General features: G+C 33.9%; 1 protein-coding gene across 4 annotated transcripts in view; it reads right to left on the reverse strand.

The window, feature by feature from the left end:
• Positions 1–13,152, reverse strand: part of RICTOR (RPTOR independent companion of MTOR complex 2) — a 131,514-nt gene that overhangs the window by 48,997 nt on the left and 69,365 nt on the right. For all 4 annotated transcript variants that reach the window (XM_017853180.1, XM_017853179.1, XM_017853181.1 and 1 more), the window contains 2 exons: positions 8,157–8,220; positions 2,288–2,414 (listed from right to left, as the gene is read on the reverse strand). In XM_017853180.1, the coding sequence (XP_017708669.1) occupies positions 2,288–2,414; positions 8,157–8,220 (191 nt within the window). The remainder of the gene's footprint in view (positions 1–2,287; positions 2,415–8,156; positions 8,221–13,152) is intronic.

The raw sequence follows: 13,152 nt of genomic DNA on the forward strand, positions 1-13,152 counted from the left end.
CCTTTTTTTTTTTTTTTTTTTTTTTTTTTGCATCTATTTGATTCTTCTCTCTTTTCTTCTTTATTAGTCTGGCTAGTGGTCTAGTGGAGAGTTAAAGTCTCCCACTATTGTTGTGTGGGAGTCTAAGTCTCTTTGTAGGTCTCTAAGAACTTGCTTTATGAATCTGGGTGCTCCTATATTGGTTGCATATATATTTAGCATAGTTAGCTCTTCTTGTTGCTTGGATCCCTTTACCATTATGTAATGCCCTTCTTTGTCGTTTCTGATCTTTGCTGGTTTAAAGTCTATTTTATCAGAGACTAGGACTGCAACCCATGCTTCTTTTGCTTTCCATTTGCTTGGTAAATATTCCCCCATTCCTTTATTTTGAGCTTATGTGTGTCTTTGCACGTGAGATGGGTCTCCTTCCAAAGTCTCAGGATATAAAATCAATGTGCAAAAATCACAAGCATTCCTATACACCAATAACAGACAAACAGAGAGCCAAATCATGAGTGAACTCCCATTAACAATTGCTACAAAGAGAATAAAATGCCTAGGAATACAACTTGCAAGGGAGGTGAAGGACTCTTCAAGGAGAACTACAAACCACTGCTCAAGGAAATAAGAGAGAACACAAACAAATGGAAGAACATTCCACGTTCATGGATAGGAAGAATCAGTATCGTGAAATTGACCATACTGCCCAAATCAATTTATAGATTCAATGCTATCCCCATCAAGCTACCACTGACTTTCTTCACAGAATTGGAAAAAACTACTTTAAATTTCATATGGAACCAAAAAAGACCCCATATAGCCAAGATAATCCTAAACAAAAAGAATAAAGCTGGAAGCATCACGCCACCTGACTTCAAACTATACTACAAGGCTACAGTAACCAAAATAGCATGGTACTGGTACCAAAACAAATATACAGACCAATAGAACAGAACAGAGCCCTCAGAAATAACGTCACACATCTACAACCATCTGATTTTTGACAAACCTGACAAAAATAAGCAATGGGGAAAGGATTCCCTATTTAAAACTGGTGTTAGGAAAACCGGTTAGCCATATGCAGAAAATGAAACTGGACCCCTTTTCACAACTTACACAAAAATTAAATCGAGATGGATTAAAGACCTAAAACCATAAAAGCCCTAGAAGAAAACCTAGGTAATGCCATTCAAGACATAGGGATGGGCAAAGACTTCATGACTAAAACACCAAAATCAATGGCAACAAAAGCCAAAATTGATAAATGGGATCTAATTAAACTAAAGAGCTTTTGCACAGTAAAAGAGTCAACAGGCAACCTACAGAATGGGAAAAATTTTTTGCAATCTATCCATCTGACAAAGGACTAATATCCAGAATCTACAAGGAACTTAAATTTACAAGTAAAAGACAACCCCATCAAAAAGTGGGCAAAGGATATGAACGGACACTTCTCAAAAGAAGACATTTATGTGGCCAACAAACATATGAAAAAAAGCTCATCACCACTGATCATTAAAGAAATGCAAATCAAAACCACAATGAAATACCATCTCACCCCAGTTAGAATGGCAATCATTAAAAAATCAGGAACCAATAGATGCTAGAGAGGATATGAAGAAATAGGAACACTTTCACACTGTTGGTGGGAGTGTAAATTAGTTCAACCATTGTGGAAGAAGAGTGTGGCGATTCCTCAAGTATCTAGAACCAGAAATACCATTTGACCCAGCAATCCCATTATTGGGTATATTTACAACTCATTGTACTATAAAGACACATGCACATGCACACATGTTTATTGCAGCACTGTTCACAATAGAAAAGGTTTGGAACCACCCCAAATGCCCATCAATGACAGACTGGATAAAGAAAACGTGGCACATATATACCATGGAATACTATGCAGCCATTAAAAAAGGATGAGAGTTCATGTCATTTGCAGGGACATGGATGAAGCTGGAAACTATCATTCTCAGCAAAATAACACAGGGGCAGAAAACTAAACACTGTATGTTCTCACTCATAAGTGGGAGTTGAACAATGAGAACATATGAGCACAGGGAGGGGAACATCACACACCGGGGCCTGTCGGGGGGTTAGGGGAGGGATAGCATTAGAAATACCTAATGTATATGACAAGTTGATGGGTACAGCAAACCACCATGGCACGTGTATACCTATGTAACAAACCTACACATTCTGCACATGTATCCCAGAACTTAAAGTATAATAAAATACATATATATCAAATGTTAGATATCCTTTCTAAAATATTACATTTTTGTTACTTGAAAAAAATTCTGACCTAGTTCACAGATAATGGCAATGCATGCTCGGACCATTCTGTCTCTTTCTTGAAGTCCATCATTTCCAACTGCAATTAATGAGTTGGTTACAGAACTAGGAAACAAGGAAGCATTCACAGTAATCATCTGTAACAGAAGGAATCAGAAAAAGAAGTTACTTTAGTAATACATTTCTTAAGCCTATTTTGTCCAAACCGAAATAGTTAATAACACAGAATAAGATCCAGAATAAGATCTAGGTACCAATTTTAATCTTCTGCTTCTTATGGATATTTCAAAATATTAATATAACTAATAATTGATGCAACAAATGTTAATAGCCATTACTATGGAAAATGTGTTAGATTTTTTCTTACAGACTATAAATTCATTGACCAAATGTTTCTGAGATTTTAAATTATTCTAGAATAGGGACTAAATCTTAAACAGTTTTTCAGTACCTAGACAAAGTAAACCAGAGGTGACAATAGTAGTCAATATACTACTGTACTTTTACGATCCTGACCATCTCTCCATATACCATCATCACCAAGTCCTACCAATTTACTTCCATAACATCTTTACCTCTACTCCCCTCTCCTCATCAAATTAACTGATTAACTTGGGCCCTCACTCTCACTCTGACTACTGCAATAGATATCTAATGATCTCCTTACTCTCTAGTCACCTTCCCCATCAATCACTTGTTGCTATACCAGAAAGCAGAGTTCATTACCCCAATCTATTTTAAATATTTCAAAAATCCTGATGGAAATATCTTGTAATAAAACTTTGGATGAATCTCACATTAAATGAAAGATCTAACCGGCAATAACATTTGGAATACTGAAAATAGGTAACATATGTCTTTGATTTGGAAAACAGAAAATTATGTAGCTAACTATTGTTTAGCAAATAAAGACTATTTTGCAAATTAAGTAATTCAAAATGGCAGGTTCCTGGAGTGGAAATAAAATAAAATATTTTGTTTGTATGGTAACAAAATATTAGAGAAAATTAATCTGACCCAGATGTTACTAGATTTATTGTTCTATTGATAAAATAAAACTTATGTGACGAAACAATCAAAGGATGCAATATAACTAAACAAAAGATACACAAGTAAGTCTTATAGAAGATCAAAAGAAATATCTGTTTGATTAGTAGTTGTAAGTGGTTTGTCATTTAAGCAGTATTTTAAAGACATATTACAAAGTTCACCTGAAATTATACAGCAGTTCTACAACCATAAAACAAACATATCTCCAATAATTGTAGAATCTACAAAAGCTTTCATATTCATTTCTAAGTCAGTTTTTTTCAATTAACTGAAAAGGAGAGAAAGAAAGGGAGAAGGAAGGAGGTATAGAAGTATAGGAAATCGATCTTCCTGGGTGAAAGAATTCTAACATTTTATGACATTAAGTTATTTTTTAATACTTTCTGATCTATTACTATTCTTATAAGGAGCTTGTAAGAAAATTTCTCCAAACAGCAAAATGCATGTAATATATTCTGTAAAATATTTTGCTGAAAAACCAGGCAAAATGGTTTTTAGACTTAAGTCTGCTATAATAAACTATGCTACCTTGGCTAAACCAAGCCTCTCTGTGCCTCAACTTCCTCATTCGTAAAATGAAGATACGTATGAACAGATAATTTCTAAAGTTTCAAGTATAAAATTCTACATAAATCTTGTGTCTAGTAAACATATACTTAATTCACCACATTGTGCTATGAAATAGATACATAAAATTTTTACAAATAAAATCACTCTTCTTATTTTCCAGGAAATATATGCAAAGAAACCTTAAACTGTGTGCAAATCAGAGAATTCTTTCTTCATAAACCAGTGAATGCTCAATAAGGGAGAAGCCATAGAATGCAGTCACTGTTAAAACTGTAAAAGTTTAATAATCTCTTCTGGCATGACAGGACAGACATATAAAACAAATTGAAGATCCTGACTAGGTAATATATTTGTGGAACTGACACAAAGGAATTAGAGAAGCACTGAGTTACCTAAGGGGTATATCTAATATTTGAGCTGAGACTAGAAGATCAATGTAAGGTGAGAAGGGCTGAACATGAAAAGAGTAGGAAGGAAGTAACAATTGTGGTAGTAGTGGTGGGTAGTTTGCCTACACATGGTGGCATAAGACATGTCAGATAGAAATGGTTGGCTGGACCAAAACTGGGCTCTGAAGGCCAAAGTAGGCAGGTTGAACTTCAAACTCATGGGCCAATGTAGGTTTGGAAATTTCGGAGAAGAGGGTTCTTGCTCTGGCTTTGCCACTATCTTGCTACGTATCAAGGGCATGAGATTCCAGTCAATGAATCTCTTCCAAATGTAAAAAGTTTGTGGTATTAATTCCTTATTACATGAATAAAGAAATTATATATGAAAAAAAGACAGTTCAAATTAGGTAGACGGCAAGTAGAATTTAACTAAGATTAAGAAAAGAATAGTAACAACTGACTAGTGGAAAAATTACATTAAAAATGAGAGAAATAAAGCCACAAAAGAGCTGCCTGCATTGGAAGGGGGAAATCAGAGACATGGAAAAGAAAAAAGCAGACAGAACATTTCCAAATGAATGAGATGAGTAAAATAAGAGAAAAAGTAACATAAGAATTCCTTAATTATTCATAGCGTAAGTTATCCTAAAGCAAAAAATGTTTTCCTTATCTTTTAAAATATAATAGACTAATAGTTTTATTACAAATTTTAACTTTTGGGAATGCATACAAAAAAATTCAGTGATATAGTAATTATAATATTAAACATTAATTTCTACTGCAGGTTGAGCATCCCTAATCCAAAAATCCAAAATGCTCCAAAATCACAAACTTTCTGAGCACTGACATGAGCCAGAAGTAGAAAATTCAGCATCTGAAAATTTTGCTTTCTGATGGTTCAATGTACATAAACTTTGTTTCATGCACAAAATTCTTAAAAATATTACACAAAATTGGCTGGGTGTAGTGGCTCATGCCTATAATCCCAGCACTTTGGGAGGCCGAGGCAGGCAGATCACGAGGTCGGGAGATTAAAACCATCCCGGCTAACATGGTGAAACCCCGTCTCTACTAAAACAAAAATAAAAAAAAAAAATTAGCTGGGTGTGGTGGTGGGCACCTGCAGTCCCAGCTACTGGGGAGGCTGAGGCAGGATAATGGCATGAACCCGGGAGGTGGAGCTTGCAGTGAGCCGAGATGGCGCCACTGCACTCCAGCATGGGTGACAGAGCGAGACTCCGTCTCAAAAAAAAAAAAAATTATACAAAATTAACTTCAGGATATGTGTACAAAGTGAATACGAAGCATAAATAAATTCTGTGTTTAGATTTAAGTCTTCTCATTCACAAGATATCTTCTCGTATACACACAAATATTCCAAAACCCCAAAAAATCCAAAATGGGAAATAACTTCAGGTCCCAAGCATTGTGGAAAAGGAATACTCAACCTGTAGTACAGCTGCCAAGGTTTTACTTTTTTAAAAAAAAAAAGGGGGGGGGGGTGCTTCAGATGCTAAAAGCACTAATGAAATTATAGTTTCTCTGGCCAATAGAGGCCACTGTTCGTTCGGCAAATATGCTCTCACTGTAATTCTTTTAGCGTAAACCAAGGAAAAGTCCTGTGCCACAATTCTTCCTCTGATTCTATATTCCACCACCAAATATCAGCAATTTTCCTGTTCTAGGATTCACAAATGGTATATGAGTCAACTACTCTGCATCTCAGAAGACACCCAAATGAAATGATATTTTTGTTATGCTGCTAATAAATTATTTTTGAGCAATTAAGACCTGAGCTACTTTAAATTTTAACTTTTGCAAAATACAAAATTGAAGTAAAACATTTACTAAAATATCCAAAATTGAATTTAATTATCTGAATCCATTTGAAATTGTCTTCTCTTCTGACAGCAATCTCTACAGCAGTGATGCTCAAAGTGTAGACCAGGAAATTCTGAGGGTCCTTAAGATATTTTCAGAGATTCTGCATAGTAATACAAAGATATCATTTGTCCTTTTCACTCTTATCTTCTCAGAAGTGTGTACTCAAGTTTTACAGGGGCTCCACCGCATGTGTTATTAAAACAGACTGAATGCAGAAGCAAATATGATAATCCAAATGACTTGTATATCAAGATAAAATTAAAGAGAGTTGCAAAACTCTAAAACAATAGCCCTCTTCTCATTAATTTTTGGAAAATATAGTCATTCCAAAGTGCCCATCAACCAATGAGTGGATAAAGAAAATGTGGTATTATACACTATGGAATATTCCATATACAATATGGAATATTACTCAGCCATAAACAATTGAAATAATGTCTTTTGAAGCAACTTAGATGGAGCCGGAGCCCATTATGCTAAGTCAAATTAACTCAGGAATGGAAAACCAAATATTGTATGTTCCCTGCTTCTAAGTGGGAGCTAAACTATGAGGACGCAAAGGCATATGAATGATATAATGAACTTTGGGGACTGGAGGTGGGGGGAGTTTGGGAGGAGGTGAGGGATAAAAAGATTACATATGGGGTACAGTGTACACTGCTTGGGTGACAGGGGCACAAAAATCTCAATCACCACTAAATAACGTCTCCATGTAACCAAAAACTACCTGTACCCCAAAAATTATTGAAAAAAATAAAATAAAATATGGTTTTCATTAAAATGTTATTTATGTTTGTAATTAATGTGTTTATTATTTTAAATATATTAATATATATTTTAGTTCCTAATATTACAAATACTGACATACATAACCCAAATAACGAAAAAATTGTTCTAGGTTCTTCTGAAACAAATTTTGTTTCATCCTGAATTCTCAGTCATGGAAGAAGGAAGAATTGTATAAATAAAACCATACATTTTAAAATCTGAATTTGAAAAGTCAAATTACAATCCTAGCGTAACAGTTCAAGTCTCCTAATCTATCTCCAGTATCATTCTTAGTAGAATTTCAAACTTCTTTTAAGACTTAATTCATCCATTTACTTGTTCACCTGTGAGTACTATTACTAACCAAAAGGTAGACAATTGTAAGAAAAGTAAAAAAGAGGGAACCCTAGCTAACACAGAAATTGAACAGTATACCATTTTGGAACCTGTATGGAATTGAGAGATAGGAAGAGGGAAAAAAGAACTAAAAAATTCAACTGGTAAATATTTTTAGATTTTTTATGCAAATGAACATATACTTTATGATTCTCATGAACATTAAGATGAAATATGAGGGATACTTGTCTCACTCAGGCTGTGTCCCAACCAAATTTACTCTCAGTTCACTCTCTTCTTCCACCATTAGGGTTATCAAGTAAAACAACAAAGCATTCCCTGAAGGCCTCTCATGAGAAGCATTATGGATTGTCCTTAACACCCTCTCTTGTGGACTTTAGGCTGTGACCTTTTATCCTGTACAAGGGCCTGAACTGTTTATTGCAACTGCCCACAGACTGTATCCAAATTCACCTTTAAAATAATGAACTTCTAACTATTTGTGACTTCCATTTAATACTATAAACTCTAAGTATGCAATAAAGAGAAAATCAGGATGGGGAGCAAGTAATCCTCTTTCTTCAGTAACTTATCAAAGCGGTAACTACATTTACATGTCTATTAAAGGAAGAAATATTCTTCACAATAAACATTTTATAAGAAATATTGTCCTAGCTATACCCAATCACATAGAATAATTCCACAAAATATTTGTTTACCTCAAAGTTTAATGAATTTATTTAATATATAACTTTAATAAAAATGTTTAATAAAAGTTTAGTCTTTAATCTTAATTAAGATTTCACAAAACAGTCTAATCTAAAATGTAAATATTAACATAAAAGCATAAATTTGCCTTTTACTCTCACATATAGAGCATACCTTTCTGACTAATCGAAGTGCTTGTGTCCTCTCTACCTCGTTGCTCTGTTGTATGTCAATGCACCTAAACAATACACAAAATATTAATCATTGATGAAATTCTATTAAACAACTTTTTGTATCATAATACTGCTTGATGAAACCCATTTTCACAATGTCAATATGGTATATTAAAGTTTTGGTATATGATTTCTCAGTACCAACATGTATTTATTTAATTAACCCATACATCTCTAGTGATAAATATCTGTCAATTAAAAGACCAATTTTTTATTTTAAAACCTCAGGAAAGAACAGTATAGAAAGTAATTTATAAGACTACATCTATTTATAAAGAAAGAATAATAAAGTATTAAAAGTCTACTAAAAAAATTCACTTATCTCTGATAAAATTCAGACATTTTATAAAATTGTAAAGGAAAATAGTTCAAGGCTCTTTTCATTTAATTGCAATTTTGACCGGGGCTTAAACTAAATTAGGCACTATCTATAAAAATTCTATCTCACCAAAATATAATTAGAATTCTGAATTCACTTCAAATATTGATGTCCAAACAAATACCACCAAACTGACATTTCTTTGTAAAATGTATTAAATTATCCAATTTTGAAAGTCTTTTGTTTATGTAGGAGCATTTTTATTTAGACAGTTCATTATTCTAATCAATGCTTTATATATAGATAGTCTGCGATTCAAAAAGCATTTATTCTATCTGAATACAATTAATCTAAGGGAATTCTATTAAAATACAAATGGACTTAGAACTCCATTCCTGGCCATGACAGAGATGCGAGGTTCTGACTGTCTTGCCAAAAATAACCGTAAAGGTTATTTAAAAAAAACAAATACTTTACAGTATAAAACAACTGTTAAAAGGGCAATGAAGAATAATCTCTGAAAAAAGAAGCACAGGGAGCTCCACATTTAACCACATTTGTTCCCTGGGTGCATTTATCAATGTCAATCCCTGGCCTCATGGGCAGAGTTCTAACAGAAAGCAGAAATCAGGCAGTTCTGAAAAGACAGAGGTTTAACGTCAGGGCAGCCACAGTAGCTGGGACTCGAGGGATAAAATCCCTGAGAGAAGAAAACAGAAGAAAATGAGCTAAAATCTGCATGCAGTGCTCTCTAAGACACTTGTCAACATCTACATTGTGCAAAAGCAGAATTACACTCTAAGAAACAAAGGAACAACAGAGTATAGATTTCAGCAGAAACACAATACTCTAAGAAATAGGTTAGGGTTCAAGACTGGTTAAGGTGAAAAGATTCTGCTCAATATATCCCCTCTGAGATGCTAAACAGCCACTTCTAGGAGCAAAGGCAAATCTAAAACCAAACTTTAATAGAATCAGTGTAATAAACCAACATTCTAGAACAAAACTTAACTCTCTTAAAATGCAAATAACATGATCCTGAGACAATAATTACGTTTTTTTGTTTGGATTTTTTGTTTTTGAGACAGAGCTGGTGCCTCAGCCTCCTGAGTAGCTGGGATTACAGGCACATGCCACCGTGCCTGGCTAATTTTTGTTTTCTTAATAAAGTCGGGGTTTCACCACGTTGGCCAGGCTGGTCTCGAACTCCTGGCCTCAAGTGATCTGCCTCCCTTGGCCTCCCAAAATGCTGGGATTATAGGCATGAGCCATCAAGCCCAGCCCCAATAATTTTAAATACCAATGTTCACATTCTATCAGACAATATGAGGCATGGTTTAAAACAAACAAAGGGCCAAGTACCAAAAACTAAGAAAAGAAAATGGCACTACAAATAGAATACAGGTGATTCGCATTTTGGAGTTGTCAGAGGGGACTTCAAAATAACTATGGCTAATATGCTAAAGAAAATAGAAGAAAAGATGAAGAAATAAAGCAGAGACCTGAAATCTTTAAATAAAACTAAAATAGGCCAGGCACGGTGGCTCAGGCCTGTGATCCTAGCACTTTGGGAGGGCGAGGCGGATGAACTGCTGGAGCTCAGGAGTTTGAGATCAGCCTGGGCAACACGGTGCAACCCTGTCTCTACTAAAATAGAAAAAAATCAGCCGGGCGTGGTGGTGCCGCACCGGTAGTCCCAGCTACTCGGGAGGCAGAGGCAGGAGAATCACTTGAACCCAGAAGAGGGAGGTTGCAATGAGCTGAGATAGCGCCACTGCACTCCAGCCTGGGCGACAGAGCAAGACTCCATCTCAAACAAATGGGAAAAAAAAAAATCCTAAAATAAATAAAATAATAACTGAAATTAAGAATTCATGAGTCATGTACTAGCAGGATGAAAGGTTTTTAATAAACAGGTAAGTAGAAAAGTAAGCACATTGAAATACCAAGATTAACCACAACAAAAGGTTGAAAAATACAGTAACGGCATCAGAAACGTGGGACAGTGAAAAGATCCAACATGTGTATAGATGGAGTACCAGTCAATAGGGCAGAATATACAACAGAGTAAAAAAAAAATCTTTAAAGCAGCCAGAGGTAAAAAGATATATCCGAAAGAATCTCAAAGACATCAAGAATTCCTACATAACAAGAAAGAGAAGCTACTTATTGTTCAACTGTTATTAAAAAAAAGAAATTAAGAAGAAAAAGAAATCCAGAAGACAATAACCAAAGCACTGAAAAATAAATAAGTGGTAATGAAAACAGCCTTTGAACATGAAGGCAAAATAGAGGGATTTACAGACAAAAGATGACTAGGAGAACTAAATATATCAAGGATATATGTTCCAATCTCTAGGAAAACTACTAAAAAGAAGGAAAGACTTCGTAGCCAAGACACTAAAAGAGGAAAAAAACTGTTATTTCAAATGAAGCAAAAAAATGAGAAATACAAGAACAAAGAACATATGTGACAAATAGAATAGAAATACCAAGATAGCAAACAAAATCAAGTATTAGGAAGCTAGTAATGAGAAAACAAACTCATAAATACACACAAAATATTACATTAGACAAAGTCCATAAATCATGCACATAATAAACCACTAGACATAAATAGTCTAAATACTCCAGTAAGAAGACAAAGTTGGTCAAACCAGATATAAAAAAAAGAAAAAACGGTATGATATTTACAGGGGAGACACTTAAATGTAAAAACAAAAAAAGAAAGTAAAAGGATAGTAAAAGGTATACCATGCAAACACTAGGCAAAAGAAAGGTGGTAATGTATTATTAGATGACATGAACACTCATAAAAGAAGTATTACTAGGAATAAAGAGGGTTATTTTATAATTATAAAAGGATTAAGCCCAATATGAAGATTTAGCACTTCTAAACATGAAGTAACAAACAAAGCTTCAAAATCTGAAACAAGAAAAAGAAAAGCCAGAAAGTACTATATAGGTGAAAAATAATTGAGTCTATAATTTTATAACAGGCTGAAAAAGAAAACCCAGCCAGAGAGATCCATTAATGAATTATAATCATGTAGGACAAAAAAAAAAAAAAAAAAATACATATCTTACATATATTTTCCAGGTAAAATGAAAACAAGGCCACATTTCCCTAGTTGTTTTATAAAACATACATACATACTCCCAATACTAAAATCAGACAAAGACTTCAGATAAATGGAAAAATAAAGGTCAATACCTCTCATGAACATAGGTGCAAAAATCTATAAAATATTAGCAAAGGAAATTGTTACATATGAAAAGGGCAATATATCACAAACAGTGGTGTTTATTTAAAGAATGCAAACCAGGCATATAAAGAAAATCTAGTAAAAGCTTATAGAAAGTATAAATAATGATGAAATACTGAATGCTCTTCACCTGAGTTCAAGATCGAAACAAACTTGTCCATTAGTATCATTCCTATTCAGTGCAATATTCTAACTCATGTAGTAAGGTAAGAAAAAGATTGGAAAGGAAGATATAAAATGGACATCACTATAATTAATGCTTATACACACAGAAAATCCAAAGTAATCTACAAACAACCAGAACTGAAAAGTGAATTTGGCAAGATCACTAAATAAGAGGTCAATATCTCCCCCCAATTTTTTTGTATATTAGTAACAAAAACAGAAAAGAATAAGTTTTAAATTACATTAATACTATCATCAAAATATCTTAGAATAAACTGAATAAATATGTTCAGGACCTCTGCAAAAAACAAACACACACACACTACTCAATACTGTTGACAGAAATCAAAGTCTCCAATAAATAGAAGTTTAGAAAATTCAATATTAAGATGTAAATTCACCCCAAATTAATCTAGAGCATTAATGCAATCCCTACTAAAATCCCAGCAAGTTATGTGGATATGGACTATCTTATTCTAAAACTTATATGAAAATGCAGAACCCAGATTAGTCAAAATAGTCTTGAAGAAGCAAAATTAGACTCACATTAACAGGTATCAAGACATATTATAGAACTGCAGTAGTTAAAACAGTTGAGAAACCAGTGCAAGGACAAATATACCAACTAAAGAGGATAGAGAACCCAACAATAGATTGCTACTGAACTACCTGATTTACAACAAAGGTGACACAATTCTAGACGTGAAATGAAAATGTTTTCAATAAAAGGTGCTAATTTTATTGGATATTCACAAAGATAAAAATGAATCATGACTTGCCATCTATCTCATACCTTACACAACCATCAAATGAGATCAAATCAAGTAAGATGGTTCAAAGACTTAAACACGTATAAAGGAATAAAACCTTTAAAAGAAAACATAGATCTCTTCCAAATAGACCAAAAAGCATTCTGGATTTCACTAATTATGAACTTTTGTTCATCAAAGACCCATTAAAAGAGTGAAGAGGCAAGGCAGAGGCATACATCTGTATGTATGGCAGATGTATGGCAGAGGCATACATTTTCAATACATACATCTGTAAAGACTCACATCCAGAAGATATCAAGAATTCCTACATAACAAGAAAGATAATCCAATTTACAAATGAGCAAAAGATAGGATACCCAAACTTTCAACCAGCAAATGAAAAGTGCTTAACATCATCACTCATCAGGGAACACA

This window comes from Rhinopithecus bieti, unplaced genomic scaffold (genome assembly GCF_001698545.2).
Source record: "Rhinopithecus bieti isolate Rb0 unplaced genomic scaffold, ASM169854v2 scaffold_34818, whole genome shotgun sequence".
Taxonomy (NCBI): Eukaryota; Metazoa; Chordata; class Mammalia; order Primates; family Cercopithecidae; genus Rhinopithecus; species Rhinopithecus bieti.